Consider the following 25495-nt stretch of genomic DNA (forward strand, 5'->3'; position numbering starts at 1 on the left):
TTCACATTGTGGCTCCAGATTCACTCGTCTGCATGAGATTAGCTGTGTTAGGAAGCAGATCATGTTCCTCTGCTATGGTACAGATTAAATCCTTCCTGAGGAGGGGCTCTCGCTCCTCTTCCTGAGGACACCGGGTGATTTATTTCATTCACTTAACATTTTTTTTGGCTGCACAACATGAATACAAACTACTCAGGACTCCGTCTGTTGAACTGAAACACAATCTGTAAGAAGTAAAACAAATGTAACTCTTTGTTCTCTCAGGTTGACCTCACAACAGACACACTGTCTTCACTGTGTTTATTCTAACAAAAGAGGAAATACAATTCAATAAATAACCCTAAACAAACTACAAAACATTATCTCCCAATGAGCAGTTAGCGACCGTTATGAAATTAAACATAAGTAAAATTAATAAAAAATCAATAATAAGTTAACAAAATAAAACATGGAAAGATTACTCATGAAACACCATGTATGTTTAAATTTTCTAAAATATGTTAAAATATGATGCTTGTAAAGACAGAGCTGATCCTGATGCAGTTACAGATGGCAACAGAAAAAAGGGGAGGAGCTAGTTACTGGTTGCTATGGTAACCACCAACCATCAGCAAAACAGAAGTTAAAACCAATAAAAAACTTCTGCACTGAAAAACATGAATGTGACGGATAAATAAACACATTTTTACAAACTTTACATCCATAATATTAAAATAAAACATTTTCTTTTGTCATAATCACAAATTTAAACTCCTGTTTTTCAGTAAGTCAGACCTTTTTCAGCTCACTGAAAGTCAGATTTGTTCTTCTTCTTGCGTCCTTTTCATCTGGAACCCAGCAGAAAAATTGAAGTGGAGCAGCAGATGCTGCCTCCTCCATTACTTTTTCACAGTTTTCCCGTCTCTCCTCCCCCCTCCTGTCGTTGGGGTCCCTCGTCAGTCCCCTCCCAACAAGGCTAGCATGAATTTTTCATCCTCTGTCAGGGCGGTGGCCTCTACAGGCAGCATGGCATGTATGGAATTATTCATACAGCCTCATGCAAACATCCCTAATACAATTAAGACTCTTTTGTACAACTGAGCATATCTAAAGCTGTACATAAATTAAGAAAATACACATTACTTGCTTTTGAGAGAGCTTCAGTTTTACATATGAAGAATGGGGAGCATTTATGGTTAATACAGAGGCTTCGGTGGTGTTTGTTGATGGTTTTGTAGCGTCAGCAGTGTGTGCGTTCACAGCCATCAGCAGAAGAAGTTCCCGTTTAGCAGAAACGTTTGGGAGCGCTGTGTCTCTTCGTCTTTGTATCCGCTGTCCTCCAGACTCCAGCGCTCTGCTGCTGCTGATTGACAGCAGCTCAGGGAGTGGCAGGCTGAGCCAATAGCAGGCCTTCTGCACCCTGTCAGCCTACATAGAAATGAAGTGAGGATGGTATCCTCACACACACACACACACACACACTGAGTGTTTCCACTGGGTATTTCTCAAAGATTACGCTGATTCTGTTTATCTTTAATTTAGTCTCGTCTGCTGTCCTCATCCTTTCTTATCAAACCCTGCTCTCTTCTTTGTGTTTTCTTCATTGATCAAGTTCTTCTTTTTCTACACTTGGCTGAATATCTCCTCTACTTATCAGTTACACGGCATTAAATCAGCAAATTCACATCAATACCATAATCTTACATTGTAAATATTTGAAATAATCCAACCTATAATTTAACTACTTTTTTTTTTTTTGTCAGCTTATCAAGATTTTGAGGAACTTTTTATTAATAATTAACAAATTACCCAGTTGGTGAGACTAGTATTAGACTAGTTCCCACTAAGGGAAGTGAAAAACTGATAGAAAACGGCATCAAGGAGCAGCATGCTGGGTTTATAAATCTCCATGGCAACCGTCACCTGCCATCTAAAGGCCAAATAATGGAAATATATTCATCGTTACTGAGATTCAGCAAAACTAACCCTTGCCAACATTCTTTTCAAGATGAATACCGTATTTTCCGCACTATGAGGCACACCTAAAAACCTTCAATTTCCTCAAAAGCCGACAGTGCGCCTTATAATCCGGTCCTTATATATGGACCAATATTGAGCCACAACAGGTCTAGCAACTACGGTAAGCAGCCGCCGACTTCATTTTCCCCGTAGAAGAAGAAGCGCTGTGCATGCTGGGACAGTTGTCAGAACGCTGGTTTGTTAATAAAGTTTGACTGACCTACCTACCCGTCTAGAATCAGGTCGTCTGCAGGTCATTTAGCACCACGTTCTCCATGAACATGCTGTGCATGAATGGAGAAGGGTGACCATCGTGCGGCCACGTCTCTCCTTGCCGACCGGAGTCGGACTGTTTTGTTGACATTCTTCATGTCAACAAAGTGGCTTTAGACGTTCATCCGTGGTGCTTCGACTAGAGTTACCAAGGGACCAGCCCCGATACATTTAAAGCCGGGGGAAGAGAGACAGAGACTGCGGCGGCAGCGTGTCGGTTGGTCTGTGTTACCCAGAAAGCAGTTGGGCACAATATCGCAACACCAACACCGTGAGTGAAACAACGGCTGGGCCAGCCTACTATATAAAGTACTCAGGGACCATTTCTTTATTATTACACATCCACATCTGAAGAGTACGGGACAAATCGCGTCCGGGGGCAACCCTAACTGTGGCGTCTATTCTGTGAGCCTTATAATGCGGTGCGCCTTATATATGAAAAAAGTTTTAAAATAGGCCATTCATTGAAGGTGCGCATTATAGTGCAGAAAATACTGTACTTAGAGAAACACCTTACTTATGCTCTCTGAAAAGTACAGTGGAGTATCTGTGATGCTGTGGGCTTCCTTCCCTGTTTGTAAGAAAACGCTGCTGCAGTAAAATCTGATGTTTTAAGGCTTTTCAAACACTTTAGTTTATGGCCACCAAGCTAAATGTTGCTCTGCTCTTTTTCTGTTGACCTTGTTTCACACCTTGTGTTTTATGAGAGAATTTAGCTCAGTCACAACACAACCTGTTGCTCTGCCTTCCAGCTTCTCTGTCAGCATTATCGTGCAATTTAGTCTCCAGTCTGTGCCAACACTTTACTGCTGGAGAGAGCCCACTCCAGGCCTTGAATCCTCAGAGGGTCTGCGTTCCAGGATGCCTGCATTACGGCTCCATTAGAGGGAAAGTACGAAGGTTTACATTTATAAACACAGCAGCATATAGTGGAAGAGATGAGATGGTGAAGGCAGTAAATCAGGAGAGTCAAACTCACTTTCATTTGATCAAAAGTCTGAATGTCTTAAAGGGCCGGTTGTGACAGAATGTATTGATAAAACCCATTTAACTGTTAAAATATGAATAAACAGCAGTTCCTCCTGCATTTTATGATTGTTTTTGTGTTTTTTTGCAATCAAAACCACATATTTTGGGTGCTAATTTAGAAATACTTGTAAGGAATTTTTATGATATTTCCGTAAATGTATGATGTTAAAATTCAGTGAGAAAATATTCTTCTATGTACTTTAAGTCCCTAAAGAGACTCAAACGATTAAGCGTTATGCAGCTTGAGAAAGGGCAAAGAAAGACAGATTTGGGGAGTATTTTTCAGGTAAATAATCCTACCTCCTTGTGTTTCCGTATCATTGCTGTTTCCTACAGATATTACCTGAAGAACAACATGGAGACGGAGACGTTGTGTTCAGATGACGACGCTCAGGATCTCCTCAGAGAGAGTCAGATCTCCCTGCTGCAGCTCAGCACCATGGAGGTCGCCGCCCAGCTGTCGATGAGAGACTTTGAACTCTTCAGAAACATCGAGTCCACAGAGTAGGCACTTTGTGATTTATATACCTGTAATACTTATGTGACTGCCAAAAAAGAAAGAAATTTAAAGTGCCAAATGCATGGCAAAATGTAGAAATTGTTGGATCTCATGCATTGTTTTCTCTCCTTGTTCCTGTTGCTAGGTATGTGGAGGACTTGTTCAAGCTGGACTCGTCTGCTGGGTGTACAAACCTGAAACAGTTTGAGGAGGTGATCAACCAGGAGACCTTCTGGGTGGCTACTGAGATCCTGAAAGAGCCAAACACCCTGAAGAGGATGAAGACCATCAAGCACTTCATCAAGATCGCTCTGCACTGCAGAGAGTGCAAGAACTTCAACTCTATGTTCGCCATCATCAGGTGGGTTCAGTCTGTCTGCTCACCAGCCACAACAGTTGGGCCCAATGAGACCTGCTGGCTGGATAGGGATTGTTGTTTTAACTGGGAAACATCTGGTCCAGGGAAAAGACCACAACACTCTTCAGTGTGGAAGTTATTAGAGTGGGAAGAAGACTCAAAGTTAGATATTTTCAGTGTTTAAAAAGCAAGTCAGAGGAACGAAAGCAAGTGAAAGAAGCTGTTCAACGGTAAACTTAGCTGCTTTGGTTGTTTCATCCCCTGTTAAAACAACCAACTGGCTTGTTTTCTGGGTATGAAAACCCAGAAAACATTTTTCCTATGCTGGGAACTAATTGACCCAAAGCTGACCTCAGTAGATAACAGGAAGGCTGAAATAATTGTAAAAAAATGTTAGCCAGCTTCACCAGGTAAACTTGATCATTTCTAATGGAAGATGCAATAATCTCCACCATCACACACACAGTGTGACGTCGCCTATTCTTCTACAATAAAACACCACAAAGTCAAGGCTAGAAATAAATACTATGAACACTGATACTGACAGAAATCTGAATCAGATCAAAGCTTCACAAATACCGGAAATAAGCCACAAAATCACTTTAAACTCCAGAGCAGCTTTCTGAAACGATCTTCTGGAGTAGTGTTAAAAAACACTACTAGAGGTTATATCAAAACATCTAAATTACTTAACTTTCTGATTACTGAATGTTTTAATAATGTGTCAGGAGAATCAGGATTACGTCTCAGATTTATCTTTTAGGTGTTAAACTGTATCAGTAACGATCTGAGCTTGCAGCAGCTGAGCGTAACGATCCTTTGTTCACGGCTGTGAGAAACGCGGAGCAGAGGAGTCTGACCTCCATGTCCCCTTACTCTGCTGCTCACAGCAGGATCTCCTGGTGCATATGGCTCTCTGATGCTTAACCTGCCCGGTGACAGGGGCACATCTGCCAGTGTGTGCAAGAAACAGGAAACTCAACGTTCTCCTACCGACTCTGTCGCAGCCTGAAATATAAACCACACTGGATTTTACCTTAAGTTTCACTTTTCAATACCACAGAATAAAATGCATTTGGATTGTAGGAATGTTTATCACATTAAATTAGATATCAAGCAAATATTTTCAGAATCTGTATTTCTGCTTATAAACACAGTGTTCAGATTTATCTTCCATAAAAACAAAGTATGGATCCAAACACATTAAGCCCCACACAGAACATGCTGACGTATTTTTGTGAATTAATTTCTTATAGAAAGGATCCCACAATTCAGATTTAACCAAAAATGTTTAACTGGACCAATATCTAATAATTTAGTCGTATTTAAAATGTAGAAAGCACAAAAAAAAACATCTTCTGAAGAAGAATATACCAGCAGGTTGTTTTGCATTACTGCAGCAGAATCATATTTTCTGCTTTGGATTCTTAGTGAACTGCTTTTTTAAAATCTTTTTATTGAGGTAGTTACAGTTCACAGTAATCCAGTTCCTGCTGTGTTTTTGTGATTGATAACCGACTGCCTGGGAGAAGTGACTCACTTTACTAAACATAAGAAAAATACAAAACACCCGAGATGAAATTAGTGTTGAAAAGTTTTTGTCGCTTCGTATATTTTGTCATACAAAACTCGAATTTATTAAAATGGACAGAATTTACAAAAAGTACAGAAACAGAGAGAATAAAGTAAGAGAAAGAAGAGCGCATACCGTCTTAGTCAGCACCTCACCGTTGCCTCATTTCCGCCCTGCCTGCTCCTCTCCCCTCTCTCCTGCACAGCGGGCTGAACTTGGCACCGGTGGCCCGGCTGCGAAGCTCCTGGGAGAAATTGCCCAGTAAGTATGAGAAGCTCTTTGAGGACCTGCAGGACGTCTTCGACCCGTCCAGGAACATGGCCAAGTACCGCAACGTGCTGAGCAGCCAAAGCATGCAGCCGCCCATCATCCCGCTGTTTCCTGTGGTCAAGAAGGACCTCACCTTCCTGCACGAAGGTAGTGAAACTTGGTGACGTTTCTGTCTGGTTTAACTGAACGCAGAAGTCTGTTGAAGGTTTCCATAATCTGTCACATTAAAAACACAAACTTTATCTTGTTTAACCAGATTTTAGGCGATAGGCCAACATAAAGTGATACTATATATTTATGATTGGGGAAAAAACCTGAAAAGTTTGTATCAACATTACCATCAAATTTGCACAGATTGGCTGGAGTTTGCAAAGCAGCCAATCCAGGAGCACCATTCGTTTTCCTTGGTGCTGATTGGCTGTAGGTATGAGCCAGAGTTTGGTAGTAACTAGTTACATTTACTTCAGAAACCTTTTAGAAAAAAATAATTTTATTAGAGTAATTTCATTATGAAGTGTCTCTACTCTCACTTGAGTAACATTTCTGGATTTTCCACCCTCTGTGCAGAAGAGCCAGGACAGTTTCCTTTGAGTACATTGGTGCAAATATAAGGTTTATTTTGTGTTTATAATATTAAAACAGGACATTACACAGAGTTAGCTCCAGCTAAATAAACAAAACAAGGTTTAAAAGTGATTTTGCTCCATTACCGTCTCTTTGCAGCGTAAAGTCAAACTTGGGCTCCAATGAACCTGTTTCTGTTTCCCCATCGTATATTTGTAAACTACCAGGTCAAAGTCAGGTTAGAAAACCTGAAACTGACTGGCATTTTCTGATAAAACAGAAAGTTTCCTTAATTGTGAAAGTTTCAAAAATAAATACTGCCTTCCAAAAAAAATGTTAAAAACAGGAACCTTGATCTCCTGCAACAATGACCAGAGATTCTCTTTCACGTTTCAAGAGTCTCAGAATATGAATGTTTCATAAAACACTGACAGCTCACTGTGAGTTAAATTGGTTTGCTTGTGTGTGTGTGTGTGTGTGTGTGTGTGTGTGTGTGTGTGTGTGTGTGTGTGTGTGTGTGTGTGTGTGTGTGTGTGTGTGTGTGTGTGTGTGTGTGTGTGTGTGTGTGTGTGTGTGTGTGTGTGCGCTCGCCTGTTTCCTCCCAGGCAACGACTCCAACGTTGACGGCCTTGTGAACTTTGAGAAGCTGCGGATGATCGCGAAGGAGATCAGACATGTGGTGCGGATGACCTCGGCCAACATGGACCCCGCCCTCATGTTCAGACAGAGGTTAGTTACCATTTATTCATCTGTTACTTCTGCTTCAGTGTTGTTGTTGGGGCCAGTTTTCAGATCTTAAGAGCGATTTTGGTGAGTCAGATTTTATTCAATCTGTTAACTTACAGAAATAATTAGCCAAACTGCAGATTTTACTGAAAATCTAGAGATTCCTGCAAAGCTGCTTTATGTAACTTTTACAAATAAGATGTTTTTACATAATCTGTGAAAAGATCCTTTTTCACTGATTATGTACTACTATTGCTGTCTGAAGAAATGCACCAAAAACAACCAATTACAGCAAGGGGGCGGGTCTTAGTGCTGCCAATCAACCTCATTTACGGATCGCCAAATATGCTAATAATCGAGAAACAACTCATCGTTACAGAAAAACTGTTTATCATAGAGCAAGGGATGGAAGGAGAGGATTGATTGACAGCGCTAAGACCCGCCTCCTAGCACGGCTAGTTAGCACTTAGATGAATAATAGGAGCTCAGTTTTTCCAGACTCATATCCCGTCACAACATAGTGAAAAAGTTACATCCTGCAGCTTTCAGCTTGTTTATCTTTAAACCGGCTCTTCCTCCTGTTTACCATCAGATTGGAGGAAAAATCCTCAGAGTGTTGAAGTGTGAAGGTAGATGTTAGTTTAAAAACAAAAACATGTTGGCAAAAAGGGAAGCACGGCTACCATACATCCTCCAGCCAACCTGGATCCCTCAGCTGTGGGATCAGGCCACGCTCAGCGTCTCGTCCAATCAATTCCCTTCGCTTCCTTCCCTGGTCATGTTTGGGTTGCAGTTGTTAATCTGCAATGCAGTTTGGAAGTGGAGGTGGAATTGATGACAGCTGCTGCGTGTAGCTGGAATCACTCAGTTTGTCTGTCACAGTCTGTCACTGCCACGGTGCATGACTGCCCCCTGCAGGCACCCCCATCTTACTACACCTTCAGGAAGTCCTGTCAATAAATTCTGTAAATTAAAACATTAAAACTCACTTTTTGGGCTGATAAGGGGAGAATGTCCCACATGTGGTCATTTCCGGTCATTTCCTGTTTGTTTGTGGTGGCATGAAGTCTACATGAGTCTCGTCTCCTCCTCCACTCCTCCCCAAGTCGTTAAACTTGTCTTTAAGTCACGCTTCAATCTTCACGCCTCTTGCTTGCAGGAAGAAGAGGTGGAAGAGTTTAGGGTAAGTCATGGCCCGGTTTCCAGTTTTTAACCCAGTTCCAGTCTGGACCGGCTGAAATTTTGTCCACCCTGCATAAAACTCTGCATGTGTCCCTTTTTCTGTGTGTCTGTGTGATTAACCTCCCATTTGCATTGGCAGTGCTCATCCACATGAATCCATTGATCACCCATTGATTGTCTGCCATGTTCATAAGAAGTCAGATAGTAGCTTGTAAAGATGTTATGATCCATAACTGGCTGCATTTTCTAATGCAGCCATATCTTCCTCACATTATTGCAAACCCTGAAATGTGCCGTTTGTTGACGATGTCAGACATTAGGTCAGTATTTTATTCTGAAAATCTTTTCCTGAAGTTTGACCTTACAGGCGTATTCAAAGTTCTTGTTCACATTTTTCACATATTAGCCATAAAATTCATTGTATTTTATTTGAATTTAATTGGATAGACATAAAATAAAATCTGCAAATATGGTTTATACATTTATTTTCATAAATTTCTCTTGTCCTCCAAACTTCTTGTTTTAAAATGAACTACAAATTGATGTTCACTGATGTTTTCCATCCAGTCTGACTGAGATTTTGTCATTTCTACAAAAAAATGGACAAAATTTTTAGTCTTTAGACATCAAAACTTCTACAGAGGTTCCCCAGAAGATGTGCTGCTGGAATTAAACTCATATCAGTAATTATTGATTAGTTTTTTGTTTTGAATATCTGAAATAATGCCAGTCTGGTGGCTTGACCTTTCCTCTGTTACCCAGAGTTTTCTCTACACACCATTTTTTATTTTTAAGCTGTTATAAGGAACAGTGGGGAAACCTGAAACTGCTGCTGCGCAAGTTACTCAACAGACTGTTGCTAGGTAACCAAAGAGTGACTCAACAGACTGTTGCTAGGTAACCAAAGAGTGACTCAACAGACTGTTGCTAGGTAACCAAATAGTGACTCAACAGACTGTTGCTAGGTAACCAAATTGTGACTCAACAGACTGTTGCTAGGTAGCCAAAGAGTGACTCAACAGACTGTTGCTAGGTAACCAAATAGTGACTCAACAGACTGTTGCTAGGTAACCAAAAGTTACTCAACAGACTGTTGCTAGGTAACCAAAAGTTACTCAACAAGTTGTTGCTAGGTAACCAAAGAGTGAGTGAGTTGCTAGTTGCTTATTGAATATTTGATCAAGCATGTTATCTACTGATATTGATCGATATGTTTACTGATTTATTGTCCAGAATTAGGTTTAATACAAATATGTGGCACAAGTTTTAGACTTTATTTGTGAATAAGTAATTTTCTATCTTATTCACAATTTGAAGTTGTTTTGCCTAAATTGAAACTCATTAGATAGAAACTCCTAGTTTGGAAAATGTGGAAAATACTCCAAAAATCTTGATGTTTCTCATCTCCACATCAGCAAATGAGTCACCAAACCAGTTCCTCTGCCAGCTGTTGGTAAAAATGGAAAATAAAATTAACAGTTTCAGCATTTGCAAATACTATTTGACTCTGGTTTGTGTTTGCATCTCCACATCTGCATCTCCACGTTGAGTATTCTGCATCCTGTGTTTCCTAACCCTTTTTGCCTCCATCGGACAGAATGTCCCGCTGTTCTGCACTGTCAGCATGGCCCATAAGGGGGCGCTGCCTCTCTCCCCGGTTGCATGGTCCCGTTTTAAAATGCTGTGCTGCAAAACAGATTTTCAGATTTTACCGAAGTGTTTTTCTGTTTACTCAGAGTGATTTTATGATTTTGCCTCTTTCTTTTCTGCCTCTCTTTTTCTTCACTTCCTTTATCCTCTGAATCCTCTCCAATCTAAATCTGTTTCCATTCATTTTCTTTCCTCTCCATCTCCAATGTCTCTTCCTCCTCTGTCAGGTCTCTGAGTCAAGGCAGCACCAACTCCAACATCCTGGACGTTCAGGGTGGAGCCCATAAGAAGCGCGTGCGCCGCAGCTCCCTCCTGAACGCTAAGAAGCTTTACGAAGACGCCCAGATGGCCAGGAAGGTGAAGCAGTACCTGTCCAACCTGACGGTGGAGACGGATGAGGACAAACACCAAATCATGTCCCTGCAGTGTGAGCCGTCTTACAACACATGTGAGTTAATCAGGAGTCAGACTGAATGTGTTTTAAACACATGTGAGTTAATCAGGAGTCAGACTGAATGTGTTTTAAACTAAAAGTTTCTGCATTACTAGTATAAACTATGGAGGACCAAACCTGACATAATTAGCAATAATTAATTTTTAATTCACTAAAAATTAATGAATTAATAATTAATTTATTATTTATGGCTAACTAATATAAAAGAATAAAATTAATTGTAAAAAATATTTTAATTAAAAATAAATTAATTATTTTAATTGATTTTAAATAATGTATTTTATATGCACTGTGGTTAAAAATATATTTTTTGTTTTTTACTTTTCCTTATACAAACATTTTTTCAGAACATACACATATATGTTTTTCTTAAACATGTTTTGTTCACTTTCTCTATTTTAGAGATGCATGTATAAGGAAAAGACAAAAAATATGTCGGCTTTTATTTTTTGTTTCTAATTCTAGTCTGAAGTTTTGCATTTCGTCTCAGTAAACAGAAACTTAAAGAAAAAAAGTTGTTTGTATCTCAAGATGAATTAGTGACCCTGAAACTCAACTGTTTCCCTGAAAATTAAATATATTTTGATTGACCGTTGCTTGGTTTTGTAATATTCGCTCACGCTGCCCCCTAGCAGGTTTCCTCAACAATGACATGACAACACAGTCTGCATTTAATGATGCAGCTGGTAAATCTGTTTAAAAGTGTAGCTCTAAACCAGATAAACATGAATATGTTTTTATTTACCACAGTTCAAGTTTCTGAATTATTTCTGAATTACTGACTGTTGATAAAGAAATGTTGGTTTGTGTCACATCATATAAAAACCCCAGAGAAACAGGAAGTTATGGATTAAAAATAAAGAGTTTGTAGACACTCATATGAAGATAATAACATACATGTGGAAAATATCTTGTTATAAGTGAAATAATCTGTCAATGGAACTAGAACCTTTTCACCAATATTAAGGAATCATTCGTTTATAATTAACGAAGCTCCTGTATCTTTCTGGAAGGTTAATTGTAAGTTTTGCTCTAGAAACTGGTTGCAGTTTGTGGCAGAGTTTGTAAATGTACATTTCTATTAACTGTCTTTGTTTTCAGTGGGTAAAAACCTGAGCGAGAGGCGGGCGAACAAGTCGGACATGTCTCCGGTGTCCCTCAGGGCGACGTTACCCTCAGGGAAAACTCAGAACAGGGTGTCACAAGTCCTGCAGGTCCAGGTGCCTCTGAACCCTCTGAGGAAGAAGAGCACCGCCAAGGACAACGGCGCCTCCAGTGAGTTTCCTCCGCTACACTTTACCGGTTCTTCTTGCTTCACACAGTTTGTCTTCATGATCTTATTTTTTCTTTCTGTTAGACTCAAATTCTCCGCAGGTGGTGAAGAAACCTTCAGCGAACTCGTCGGATGAGTGGAGCGCCAAGAGGCCGTGTGATGACACCGTTTCCACCGTGTCGTCGCTCCACTCCAGCCCCACAGTGTCGCCTCAGGGCTCGCCACGCAAAGGTACGCAACACACATTCATTCCTCCAATGACTCTGGAAGACACTTCATTTAAACACTGACAGGACAAACATGAACACGAAGGAGTCTTCATGAATATATACGTCTGTTGTCATGAAGTATTTGGTAAATAATGACACTTTTATTGCAAAGTAGATACTTTTAATTGGTTTTAATTAAATGTTGCATGTCATGACAACAGTTGTAGATATTTATGAAGACTCCTTCATGTTCATATCAGGTGTTATTTACAGTATCACACTGCAAAAACTCAAAATCTTACCAAGTATTTTTGGTTCAGGATTTTTTTCACGTTCTCTTTCATTTCTTCTGCCAGTGGGCGGCGCCGCAAAATCACAGAACTCAAGCCAGATGAACTTATCGGGATCCTCGTCGTCGCTGACCAGCGACACCAGTACAAAGACGGGCACCATCAGTCTGCGCAGCTACGGCATAGGTGGGGCCCTTCTCCACAAGAGGATCCTGCAGATGACCAGTCAGCATAGCCGAGAGAGCAGCAGGAACAGAGAGGGACAGGCTGAGGACGAGGCAGAGGCAGGTCAGGAAGAACCGAGGAGAGGAAGATCCAGGCAGCAGAGGAAACCGGAGGCAGAGGCAGGGCAGGCGTTACCCAGGAGATCAGGAACCCCAGAGACGCAGAGGGAGAACCCCCCGGCTCACTGCGGGTCTCCTCCTCCTCCCCACGCTGGTGTCAGGACACCCATCAGGGCCAGACTGCTGTCTCCTTTCAGGGTGCTGAGAGAGAGGAGTCAGTCCAGAGAGAGGCCGCTGCCAAAGAGCGAGGAAGCTTCTGGAGAGACTTTGTCCTCCTCGGCTCAGCAGGAGGCTGAAGGACAGACAGAGCAGAGAGTCAGGAGATCGGTCAGCCCCAACCCGTTCCTCTGGCTGTGCCGAGACCGACACAGCAGGAGGAAAACCATCTGAGACGTCCGAGACAGACAGCGCCAGGAGATTAGAGTTACAGGACGCCTCCCTCCAAAAGTTTCCAAAAGAAATGATGTAGCCGACAGAATGAGAGATTCAGTAACGAGGCAGAAAACAATTCCACTGCAAAGACACAAAATCTCACCAAGTATTTCTGTCTAGTTTTTAGCACAAATATCTTAATACACTTGAAATAAAACCAAACTTACAAGTAGCTTTTCAGCAAGAAATAAAGCTTGTTTTAAGTTCCATTGGCAAATTATTTTATTGGTAACATGGAAACATGTTGTAAGTGAAATTACCTGCCAATGGAAGTAGAATTTGGTTGCTAGGTAACGGGCTGGGCTGGGGTTGCTAGGTAACGGACTGGGCTTGGCGGGGGTTGCTAGGTAACGGCACAGTTCTCTTTGTGGAATAATCTGCCAGTGGAACTAGAACTTTCACCAATATTAAGGAAAAATTGACTTAAAACAGTCATATTTCTTGCTGAAAATTTGCTTGTCTGTTAGTTTTGTCTTAATTCACTGAGATATTTTCTCTAGGAAGAAGACCATGAGTATTTGGTAATATTTTGTGTTTCTGCTGTGTGTGGTTCATTCACTGATTAGAAAAGATTGTAATTGAGTTTTTCGGTGTGGCTGATCTCCAGCCGGTTTGTCGTTTCTTCTTCAGTTAATGTCGAAGCATTAATCCTGCCATGAACAGAAAAACATTCACCACTAAACAGACTTTTAGAAACAAACTTTGACAAAACGAGATTTGTCTCAGGTTTGTATGTGACGATCAATTTGTTCATTTATGTGTGCTACTGAGTTCTGCAGGTTCTTGTGATAAAAAGTTCAAACTCTGAGTTCAAACTTGTTTCACAATCATTTAAATGACACAGTTAGTGTTAAGTGGGTTAATGGAGGTTTGGTCGAACTGCAGGTAGCTACAGAACCAACATCATATTCTCGGTTGTTGATTCTCCTCCCAGTCGTTTCATCCTGAATGTCCTCCGTCTTCAGGTTGTCCCCTCCTCCCTTCTGCCAAATCGGACAACCTGTCGGACTCCAGTCACAGCGAGATCTCGTCCCGCTCCAGTATCTGCTCCGTGGACTCGGCGCAGGCCTCCGGACCGGACGACCGCTGTAACCGGGCCGGTTCCGGTACCGCTGCCACCGTTGCTGCTAATGCTACGGCCGCGACGGCTGCTGTGGTCGCTGAGGGCACAGCGGCATTAAATGCACACTTAACTGCTGATTACAGCCAGCCCAGCACAAGGTAATTGGCTCCAGTTCAGTTCGTTTTATCTAATCTGTCTGCTTAATTATCTGAGGGCGGAAGCAGCGCTCGTTAAGCGGAAGCCATAATGAGATGAACGGGATTTAGATTTTAGAGGAATCCCGTCAGGGTTTAGACCTCATCCAGAAAACACGACATTTAATAGAATAATGGATTTTTACATTGTGATAAACCTTTTAATAATCTAATAAGGGCTGTGTTTTACATCCTTTGGACCTTTTGACATGTTTCCATATTACAGCAGAAAGTTTGGTGAAGGACTTTGTAGCTTGTATGTTAGTTTGTAAGTTTGCTCTCTTGTTTTTACAAAAGATATTAAAGCCTCTGTGAACAACAATAATCACATTTTTTCCCCTGTATTTTTTTATTATGTTTTTTTACATCTGGGCTTTGACTGGACCGTTCTAACATTGGTGTTTTTTTATTGCGACCACAGCATTGTAGCTCTATCTGTATATTTAAGGTTGTTAATCTGGTTGCCAGGTTTTCTTCCACGATGGCCTTGTATTTACCACCAACTAATCTTTGTCCTTATTCAAGATGAACATTCCCTTAGCATGACCCCCCCACCACCGTGCCGTTGGCAGCGCAGGGTTAGCTTGTAGCCACAGATACTTGCCGTTTTCTCTCCAGCCCAATAAGGGGCTCAGGAAAGAAGAAATGATCTGTTGCTCATCTTTTATTAGGGATATCATAGAAAGCCAGGCTGAATTTTACTGGTTATTCAAATAAAATTGCAATAAAAAACACTGACGTTAGCAGATATAACTTCTAAAAAATGGAGAAAAGATCAATGGATGTGAATACCGTCTGCTGTTTTAGATTTTAACTAAACTTAACTTTTTGACTCCTTCTCTATTCACCTCAAACTTTTGCACAAAACATCCACCTATTGACCATCTGCTGCTTTTCGCCTGCTTTCTTCCCCCAGCTGCTTCCATTTACACCCATCCTCATTAAAAACTCCAAGAACTGGAAGTCATAAAAAATAACACCTGTTTATTAGCATCCCTGTGTTTTACTGCTCTCCTCTCTATCCAGGACAGAGTGTCGGCTTTTTAATCTGGCTGAGTAAACAACAACGCTTCTTTATTATCTGCCCATAATCAGGCCTATCTGCCTCATAAAGACAAAGCTGAAATATCTTCCTCTCTGATATTATATTACCTTGGCAGCCTTGCTTTGTAGCATCGGCCTGTTTTATGAAATACGGCTCGGTTTCATTGACTGTCTGGTTTGTCCTGTGAAATACAGTCAGTGAATCAAACAGCCGGATCACTGAGAGGAACCTTTTCCCTACGTCGTTCATCATGGAGGACAGATTTCTGTTTGGTCTCTTTAGTAAATTATGTTTTATCCTTCAGCCATTTCTGCCTTTATTGCCTTTGCAAACAGAGGCTGATGTTCGTCTTTCATCAGCTGGTAACCAGAACTCCCAGTTTCATCAAATTAATTTAAATGAGTCATTTAAATGTAATTTTTGAGATTAGCAGAAAAACGAGGAGCTTTTTTCAATCTTTGTAAATGTGGAATATTGTCTGTGACGTTGTTATCCAGGTATTAAAAGTGTATTGTGACATGAAACACAGAAAGTGAAACATTTCATCTCTCCTCCTGTCTATCAGCTCTTCAGTCGTGGCTCGAGGAGGACATGCAGCGCGACCTTTCACCTCCTCCCTCTCCACGGAGGAGCTGACCCCGGACCACGCCTCCTTGTCCCTGGACTCGGTGGTGGACAGTGGCCGCGGCAGCTGGACTTCCTGTTCCTCCAACTCTCACGAATCCTTCCAAATCCTCCCCGCCTCGTCCTGCCGGCCCTGGGACCACGGCATCCACGGCCACCCGCTCTCCCTCCCCCACACGCACCTGAGCGGCTTCAAACTCCCGCTGCTGGGCCGGACCATGGCCGAGGCGGACGCCGCCGGGCCCTCGTGGGCCGGCGACGCCGCCGCCGGCCGCCTCACCAGAGACTCCAGCTCAGATCTGAGTGTTGCGGCGCGGGAGAGCCGGACGTCGTCGGGCTCCCTGTCGGATAACTACGAGGGGAATTACGGAACGATAAAGCGGCGAAACGCCTCGGAGCTTCCTTCCTCGCCGGCCAACGAGGAAGGAGGGCAAAGCGCAGACGCCTCGTACAAAACGGTGACGTCGAGCACAGAGAAGGGCCTGATAGGTGAGGGATCAGGATGAACGCAGCCGAGCAGCGCTCACGCTCACCTCCTGTCCTGCATGCGTGTCCGTCTGTCCAGGAGGAAAATCAAAACGAGCAGAAAAGATTCATTTATATAAGAAAATTAAATATATGTATTAGCCAGTAGGCTGATTTGATTATTTTTTATTAAATCTACAAACACACCATCACCCGTTTCAGCTAAGGGATTTTTTTATGCACTGCTGTCATCCATCTTATTAGTTTTATGTTTTTCTATTAAAGGGCAGTATTATTTTTCTGAGTTTTTCATCATGTTAAAATGTTTTTACTTCATCAAAAACAAACCTGGAGTGTTGCTTTGATTCTTTCATGAACGTTTGAGAAATCCTTTAGTCTCCATGACAACCAGTCAGCTGTTCAAAACGCCTGGGTGGACTTAGCCCCGCCTTCGAGGCGCAGCTCCTCCTCAGAGCTGCAGTTTCCAAACTCCTGGGCACTCAGCTCCTTCAGACTAGCCAGCAGCAATTAGCACACGTTAACAGAGGAGCCGTGTTGTGACGACTTCCTGAAGGCGAGTCTCACAAAGACCAGGAGTTTTTAAAGAGACAGAGGCCTGATTTTAATTTCATAAATATCATATTTGATACATGTAGCATTTTTATAACTACAGTTGGCGCAGTTACTCGATCGCGCTGGGAAACATAATACTGCCCTTTAATTTCCCGTGTTTTGCATGTTGTGTTCATGAAGTTTATTTAATTTTTCCATTTTTTCCCCCTTTTGTTTTCTGTACATCACATCCTTCTTTTCCTCCATCCTCCCATTATTTCCACCCTCACATCCATCCAGTGTACTGTGTCACGTCCCCCACTAAGGATGAGCGTTACCGAGCTCCCCCTCCCACCCCTCCAGGCTACCAGGGTCTGGCTCTGGGCGACCTCGGGGTCGCAGACGGAGTAGGCGGCGGGCCGGGGTCTCCCGCCCCCCGACCTCCTCACCTCAGACCTCCAGACTACAGCGTGGCCCTGCAGAGGAGCAAGCTCCTGCAGAGCCCCGGTGCGGCCAGCGGGCTGGCCGAGGCGCGGAGGCTTCACCTCCGAACGGCCAGCCCCATTCAGGGCCAGTCCAGACCGCCCAGCCTCGTCCCCCCAGCACAGGACCTGGCTGACAGCGAGGACGGTACGGCACAACCAGGACACCATCAGCTATTATTCTTCCATTTTATTCAGTTGTGGAAGCAACAACTGAGAACCAGCTCAATTCTCTAAATGTAAAAATGAAATATATTAAAATGTCAGACGCTGTTACATTACTGTCTAATTCAATAAGTGATAATATTGTTGATTTGAAACCATTTGCAAGTGATATATTAATAATTAATGCAGTTTTGTCAGGAACACTTCATCACCAAAAACAATAAATAAACATGAAATTAAAACCATACTCAACTGAAACTGTGAATAAAAGAGACACAAATCCTGTTATCACTGGAAATAAATTCAGTTGAGCCCAAAAGAAACTGGAAATCAGACACTTTTCTTCTAATACAGCAGAATTTACTGCTGCGAATTTGGACCATTGTAGAGGAAAAAGGTAGTAAGAAAATTACAAGGAAATTTGCTAGAAAAAAATAAACATTTTAGACTAATATCAAACAATTTCTACAAAAAAATTCTGATTTTCAAATGAAAATGTTTCTAGAATATTTCTGAGAGAAACTTTCTGAGTTTTTGGTGGAAATTTACTCCTTTTTTCGACCGACAGCGGCGCCGTCACACAGTCGTAAAAATCCTTTCCAACATTAAAAATAAAAACAATACTTAAAAAAATGAAAAATGCAGAAAACACAAACGTCAGACAATACGTCGTATCGGATATACAGATATCGGCCCACTTTGTTTTTAGGTGGGTTTTTGGCCCACATGTCGAAACATTCGTGTTTATCCAAACTAATTCCTGTATTTTTCACTGCCTGCTGAATAGTTGATGGTTTTGTTTGTTTGTTTGCTTCTTTGTTTCAGAGTTGCACTAAAAAAGTGAAATGTTGTCCCATCTCCTCTGTTCCAGATGAACAGGTGTCGGCGGTGTGAACTCATCAGCCGGGGGTCATCGTGTGACCTCTGACCTCTGGACTTTTATGGACCCGTTTCACAAATCAGAGATTTTAGAGACTTTTTTTAAAAAGAGAACTTGTGAACAAAGCTGGAAGAGGCGATGGCATCGCAGGAGACAGACTTTTAGAAGAACAGAGACGATATTTATGCCCCGCTGGAAAAGCGGACCGACGTACCTCCATTCGCTCTCCAGGCTCACTCATCTGCACGTTTTGTCGTCTTTGCTTTAACTTGACGTTTTGCTTTAATCGGCTGGATTTCTGAGCTTGCAAATGTGAACTCCTTGCTTTCATTCTTTTTAACTTGAATGTAAATTATGAAGATCCACAGCTCTCAAAACAGATGATGCTGGGAGTTTTAAGTGTTTTAAGATTTTTTTTCTTTTGCGTTCCCTCACAATGAATTAGCAAAACCACTCTGGTCTGTTTTACAGTCACAAATGTCACAAATTTAAAATTGCACATTTAAAGAAAACATGTTTATGCTTTCTTAACTATTTGGTGCATAAATCTGATTTATTATCGATTTATTAACTGCATGTTTACATTAGTTTGTATCTGAGATGTGGCTGCACATGGAAACGACCCTTTGTTAACATTTCAGACGACAAACACAAAAAAATCAATCAAACCTGTCAGGTGTCTTTAAAATAACTAAATAGTTTATATCTTAGAAGGAATGAAAAGAGAGCTGTTGTATTTTACTCGTCTGTTTGTGGAGCATTTCTATCCTAAAAAGATACAAACTTCAGATATTTCAAAAACGAGATACTAACGAGCAGAAAACAGCAGAAAGACTTTCAGTATTCAGTTATGAAGACTAGTAAATTATTGAGGGAACGCAAAAGGAAAAAAAAATCCAGTTTTCTAATCGTTAAACCTAAAAAGCACTGATGAATATTTTCAAAAGGTGGAAAAAGAGAAAATCTCCAGAAATCCCTCGTGTCTGCGCAGCACGTCCCGTCCTGAAACTTTGCGTCACTTCGCCTCGTCGTGTCGCTGCTTCCTGCTCGTTCTGTAAAACCTGGATTAAACTCGGTTTTAATGAGCTGAAGAACAAATGCCTCGCTGCCTCCTGTAGAGTAAAAAACCTTCGATTTACTGCAGGCGCTGTAAAAAAACAATAAATTAACACACACACACACACACACACACACACCAAAACCAACAGGACAGTGTTTACGTGGCGGCGTCTGTGTTTTGTTTGCAGTGTTTACTGGTTGTCTGCGAGTTACGAGCTGCAGAGGGTTCAGTTGTAAATTTGTTTATAATGCAGCATTATTTTTTGCTGACGCAGCATTTTTTTGTAGCTCTTCTCACTCAGACGAGGTGCAACAAAGACAGTCTGCCTGGCTTACATCTCCCAAAATACTTGTTTTGTAAAATATTTAAAGAAAACGCTTGAAGATCTGTTTTGAAAGCAGAAGCAGATTTGTACAGAAATGATTTTTTTTGTTTTTAACTGGAATCTTTTTCTCCCTCCGTCTCTGTTCTGTTTGCTTCCTGTAATTTGTTTTTGCCACACAAAGACTTGAAATGATCACTGCTAATATATATAAGTATATATAGATACTCACAGCAGATATATAAATTTGTACATATATATTTTTGCTGTTCCTTTGCCATAATTTAATGTAAACTGAGTCTGTATAAATGTGCAGAGAGGATATTTTTGAATATTTTTGTTGAAAGCTAAAGGAATTAGTTTTGGTTCTTGTCCTTTTTTTGACGTGTTCTCCCGTTTTGATGCTTCATTTGCTGCAACTTTGGATCTTTGAGTGTAATTGCTGCTGAGTTTTGGGAGGATGTAGCAGAGCGTGTGTGTGCGCGTGTGTGTGTGCATGTGTGTGTGCGTGTGTGTGTGTGTGTGTGTGTGTGTGTGTGTGTGTGTGTGTTGGGATCAGAACAAGTCTTTTTTTTTTATTTCCTCGCTGTTCTCACATGTTTCCAACACAAAACTTGTGTAGTTGCAGTTCTGCTTTGAAGGCTCCTGCCTTCTTGGACGAGGAGAGTTCATGCAAACTCCTGACACTGAAAGGAGCTTTTTGTTGAACTGAAGAGAAAAATCCTGGTTCTAATTCCACATTCAGCTAAACATAAAACTTTCTACCTGCCTGCTCTCTCTGCTTGCCTGGAAGCTTTTATTTTTGCCTTCACCTCTTGGAATTTTGTCTTTAATGTCACTTTGACGTTTTGCACAACTCCTTTACTTGTATTCTTAAACTGAAATCAGTGTTACAGAAATTACTGAATTTGTGCAAAGTTTTTCAGATTTCTGTTGAAAGAGAGAAATAATTAAAACAGTCGTTGTTAAAGTATTGATAATATTCTAAAATAAAACAATAAATAAGTGAACTAGCTTTGCAAAAACATGTGAATCTTTACGTCTTGATTTCCAAAGAGCCGCCAAATTTTCCAAATCCAGCTTGTTGCACTACAGATAGGATTAAAGTTCAAACGAATAAATAAAGCAACTCTGATCTTCTGCACTGCAAAAACACAAAATCTTACCAGGCATTTTAGTCTAGTTTCTAGTGCAAATATCGCAAAAGGACTTGAAATAAGATAAAACTAACTTACAAGTATCTTCAGCTTGTAAGTTAGTTTCAGCAAAATATAAGAGCTTGTTTTAAGTCAAAAAATACTTAATATTGATTAAAATGTTCTAGTTGCATTAGCAGATAAATTCATTAATAACTGACATTTTTCCCATATCATAAGTGAAATAATATGGAGGAATAATTGACTCAAAATAATAATATATCTTGCTGAAAGGTTACTTTTGAGTTAGTTTTTCTTAAGATATTTGCACTAAAAGAACTGACTAAAATTACTTGATAAGATGTAGTGTTTTTGCAGTGTGTTTTTTGATTGAAGCCCTGCTCTCTCTCGCTCTCCTGCAGCCAGGAGGATCTGCAGTGAGTTCCTTTTAAGAAGCTCCATGCTGATGCTGCCTTTAAGCTTCATTCATTCAGCAGTGGTCTACATTTTGAACAGCTTAAGCTTCTTCAAGTTTAAATCGATCAAACATTTTCTCTTTGTGTCTCTGGAGTTTTATTGAATCTTTGAGCTGAAAAATTAATTTCTTGATTTTTTTACTTCAGTAAAATTGCAACAAAAAAAACAAAAGGAAAGTTTTATATTTCTGTTTTTCCCCTTTTTTAATTTTAATCCACACTTTCTTAGAACTCAAAAATGCTAATTAGTGTTTGTTTTATCAAAAGGCCCAGCTTTATTGTTTCGTCTCTAAAAAACACGATTGTGTTTCTTTGAAAATAAAATGAGAAAAACAACAATTCCCTCACCTCAGAATATAATTTAGCCCTTTGTCGTCCGTTTCTTTGTTTCCTGGAACGCAATAAGAGAGATGTGGATGTGTGTGTTTGTGTGTGTTTGTGTAAACGTCTCCTGGCATTACAGCAGAAATGCACAATAAGCTTAAATGTGGAGAGTGAGCTGCACAATCTTGTACATAGAGGTATTAGCTCGGTCTGTGGCTAAACGTTAGCTTTCCGTCTCACACCTATAGATGTTGTAACTTATGTCTTTTAGAAAGACAAACATGAATTTAGCTTGTACGCTTTTTATGTATTTTTTACAAGTGATTGTAAATAGTTGTTATATTTTTGTTTAAAAGAATGTTTAAAAAAGGAACAATTAACTTTTATTTCTCGGAGTCTACTGATATTAATTTGGACTATGAATAAAATGTTAAACTGACAGTTGGTGTCTTTATTTTTATTATTTATGTTTTGAAATCCATGCAGGTTTAGTTAAAACAATCTTTAAAATTGTTTTGCAGCTGAATTTGACCTCAGGAAGCAGAACTTTGGAGCTGAAAACTAAATCTAATCAGAAAAAAATGTTTAAAGATCTACAGTTCCTATAAAATTAATATTGCAATCATTAAATGTTACATTTAAAGAAAATCAGTTTTCACTTTTACATATTTTTAATCACTGATTTCTGTTTATTCAAACTGAATTTGATGTTTATTTGTTGATGTTTTTATCTCAACACCTGTAATAAACATGTGTCAAACTCAAGGCCCGGGGGCCAAAACTGGCCCGTCGCAGCTTTTTATGTGGCCCTCTAGACTCTAAAAGGATGCATAAGCAGAACTGTTAACTGTGTGCCTAAATGTTATTTTATCAATCAGATCAAATCAGTTATCTATTTCCTGTCAAATTACATAAATCAGTTTCTTCTGTTTCTAGCGAATTATTCACACAAATTCAACAAATCCCAGAACTTTTTCACTCTAATACATAACTGTGATTTTATTGCAGAACTTTGGTAAAAATATTGAAAAACATTGGATCTAAATTACTGCTCACTCCCACCTGCAGGTGGCAGTGTTACTTCTACCGCTGCTTCATCCTTGGTCTGAAGTTATAATCCATATGGTGAGTAAAACGCGTAAATATTCCTAAATTAGTACCGCAAACATTTAGATTTTTATTGAAAAAAATCACAAAAACAATTGCAAAATCCTGGATGGTCTGAAAAGATGATCAATATTATCTACTACATTCTGGCACAGCCGGCCATCAGAGCATTCGTGATGTTGATTTGGCCCAAAATGAAAAAGAGTTTGACATCTCTGCTTTATAAGGTAGAAAATCGCTTCTAATGCCACTTTTATTTCTTTTTGCCCATCTACTTATTGTTCGGCACTTTATCAGATCTGATCCAAACTGGAGAGCGCTCAAGGTTGGCCTGCTTTTTATTGTTCATTAAAGTTTTACTGTCAGAGTCGGGTTGATCGACCTTCCCGTGTCAGATGAAGTCTCTGTGTTTGGATGCACACATAAGGGCTGACCAGCCACAAAAAGATCTGATTTTATTTCCAATCCAGACTGATTATGGTTTCCTTCTTGCCCCAGGTTTTTGGAGAGAATCTCTGAATCGATTCACCCGAGTTGAGGATCTCTGTAGCTCCCCCAGAGTTACCTTGGGCAGCTTAATGGTCTAGTTCAGACAGAAGTAACTGGTTGCATTTTATTTTATTGATGGGTATTAACCAGAAGGATACATACAAATGCAAACACTTGTAGATTTTTGAAAAGAAATAAATACATTTCTTCAGGTTTATGTACTATTTTGTGTTTTTACCTAATATCACAAAAGTCACATTAAAGTTGATATCTGTACAGTGAAAAATGTAGAAAGGTAAAATATATGAGTACATTTCAGAGACCAAACCTAATTTCTGCAAAAAAGAAAAAAAATATTTATGGCTTAAAGTTGGTGGTATTAACATAAAATGAACCAGGATTTCCAGTTCAAAAGCCACCAACGCTCAAGATTCGCCTAAAGTTGAGTTTCTGCTGGTTTTGCACTCAGATTTAATCCCCGTTTGGTTTGAAATTTATTCAAAAAACAGTATTATTCAAGATATAGATCAGGACAAAAAAATCTGGATTGTGTCTCATACTTGGGATGTAAAACATGGGATAAGTCAGCAAATCATTCTTATTAAGCAAGAATACTTACCTAAATCAAAATGAGGTTTAAATATTTTCCTTTTGGTTTGAATTGACTGTTGAGTGGAAGTGGGGAGGAAAGGTTTCACTAATTATCTTGTTAGAGGCGATGGGCTGAAGACAGTTAAAGCTCAGATCCAGGTGGGATTTCTCTAAAACAAAATGAAAAACCTCACAGCTGGAAGTATGTCACAAAGGGTGAAGGAGCCCCACTGCATGGCAGGAGAGGAAACTGAGGGAAAAAAAGGAAATAGGACTCCAAGGTGTTGTAATGTGTGCGACCTGCATTCACTTCGGTGTGCGCGCGCGTCTCACCTTTCCGCTGTTTGACTTTGAAGTTGTGACTTTGTCGGGAGCAGAAGCCGAGAGCAGGAGGTGGGAAAACGGAAACCTGGCTCCTGAGGTGCGTGCTCACACACGGGGGCTGGCTTTTAGCATATTCCTGTCTAAATCAAAATTTGTGAAGCAAAACAGCTTGGAAAGATATTCCGTCACCTGTAACGTCTCAGCATATCTGCCCTTGGGTTTATGTGCATTTGCTGCCATGTATGTAAGAATCTAAAAGCAAGATGGTTCATTAAACTGTCATGTCTTATTTTAAATTTAGTATTTCTCTCTCTGTCATGTGAATACTAATTAATATGTTACGGCCCTTCGGGAAGCTAAAATGTTACTCTTTGACTGGACTGCTTTTCCATTAACCAAAAAAATGAAATAAAGAAAAATAAATTAGCTTATGGAAACACGTCAATCAAAAAAAAAAAACTCACGTTTTTCCATAAAACGTTTTTGCGCTGGGATGAGGTGGTTTTCAGCCGTATTTAAATAGATATATTTCATAAAAATGTAATGAAAATACATAGGCTACGTTCACACTGCGGCCTGAAGCGACCCAAATCCCTTTTTTGTAAAATCGTTCACATTTCCAAATATATATACGACTTGTATGTGATCTCTCGTGAGAACTGCAAACAACCTGAAAGTGTCCTGCATGCGCAGTAGAGGGCGCAAAAGCTCAGTGTTTTACCTACAAGAAGAAGAAGTGCTCAGCCTTTGCGGAAGTAAACATAGATGCTAATGGTGGAGCGTATCTCGCGATTTTCCGACCGGAGCCAGCACATTAACACTCCTCATTGCTGTCCGCCATAGTTGTTATTTTTCTTCCCGCTTATCAGGGCACAGAATAGTGACGTTTGTTGAGTATCGATGACGTTCAAGTCGATGAACGAGATGATGCCACCTGGCTGTGCAGTCACGTTCGAAAAGATCAGATATGTATCGGATATCCAAGTGGACCGAGTCGCATTTGTCATGAAAAGATAAGATACATGTCGCATTAAGGCAAAAATAAATCGGAGTTTGGTCACTTCAGGCTGCACTATGTGAAAGTAGCCTTAGTTTCGTCGGATGTTACAACAGGCGAAAGCCGTGAAGAAGA

At 40.4% G+C, this 25495-nt stretch overlaps 1 protein-coding gene across 10 annotated transcripts in view; it reads left to right on the top strand.

Moving 5' to 3' along the window:
• Window positions 1-22293, top strand: part of rapgef6 (Rap guanine nucleotide exchange factor (GEF) 6) — a 140750-nt gene extending 118457 nt beyond the window's left edge. For 5 of the 10 annotated variants that reach the window (XM_088012196.1, XM_088012192.1, XM_088012199.1 and 2 more), the window contains 12 exons: window positions 3637-3804; window positions 3945-4160; window positions 5936-6147; window positions 7170-7293; window positions 8450-8473; window positions 10350-10570; window positions 11678-11851; window positions 11934-12080; window positions 12415-12534; window positions 14030-14285; window positions 15932-16479; window positions 17308-18275. In XM_088012196.1, the coding sequence (XP_087868322.1) occupies window positions 3637-3804; window positions 3945-4160; window positions 5936-6147; window positions 7170-7293; window positions 8450-8473; window positions 10350-10570; window positions 11678-11851; window positions 11934-12080; window positions 12415-12534; window positions 14030-14285; window positions 15932-16479; window positions 17308-17726 (2629 nt within the window). In that variant the 3' untranslated portion in view covers window positions 17727-18275. Of the gene's footprint in view, window positions 1-3636; window positions 3805-3944; window positions 4161-5935; window positions 6148-7169; window positions 7294-8449; window positions 8474-10349; window positions 10571-11677; window positions 11852-11933; window positions 12081-12414; window positions 12535-14029; window positions 14286-15931; window positions 16480-17307; window positions 18276-18525 lie in introns of those variants that run through there. The other 5 variants (XM_088012201.1, XM_088012200.1, XM_088012198.1 and 2 more) reach the window with 2 other exon arrangements.
• Window positions 22294-25495: the final 3202 nt, after the last annotated feature.

The sequence above is a fragment of the Poecilia mexicana genome, unplaced genomic scaffold (genome assembly GCF_051168715.1).
Source record: "Poecilia mexicana isolate PSO_F unplaced genomic scaffold, ASM5116871v1 scaffold_14, whole genome shotgun sequence".
Lineage (NCBI taxonomy): Eukaryota > Metazoa > Chordata > Actinopteri > Cyprinodontiformes > Poeciliidae > Poecilia > Poecilia mexicana.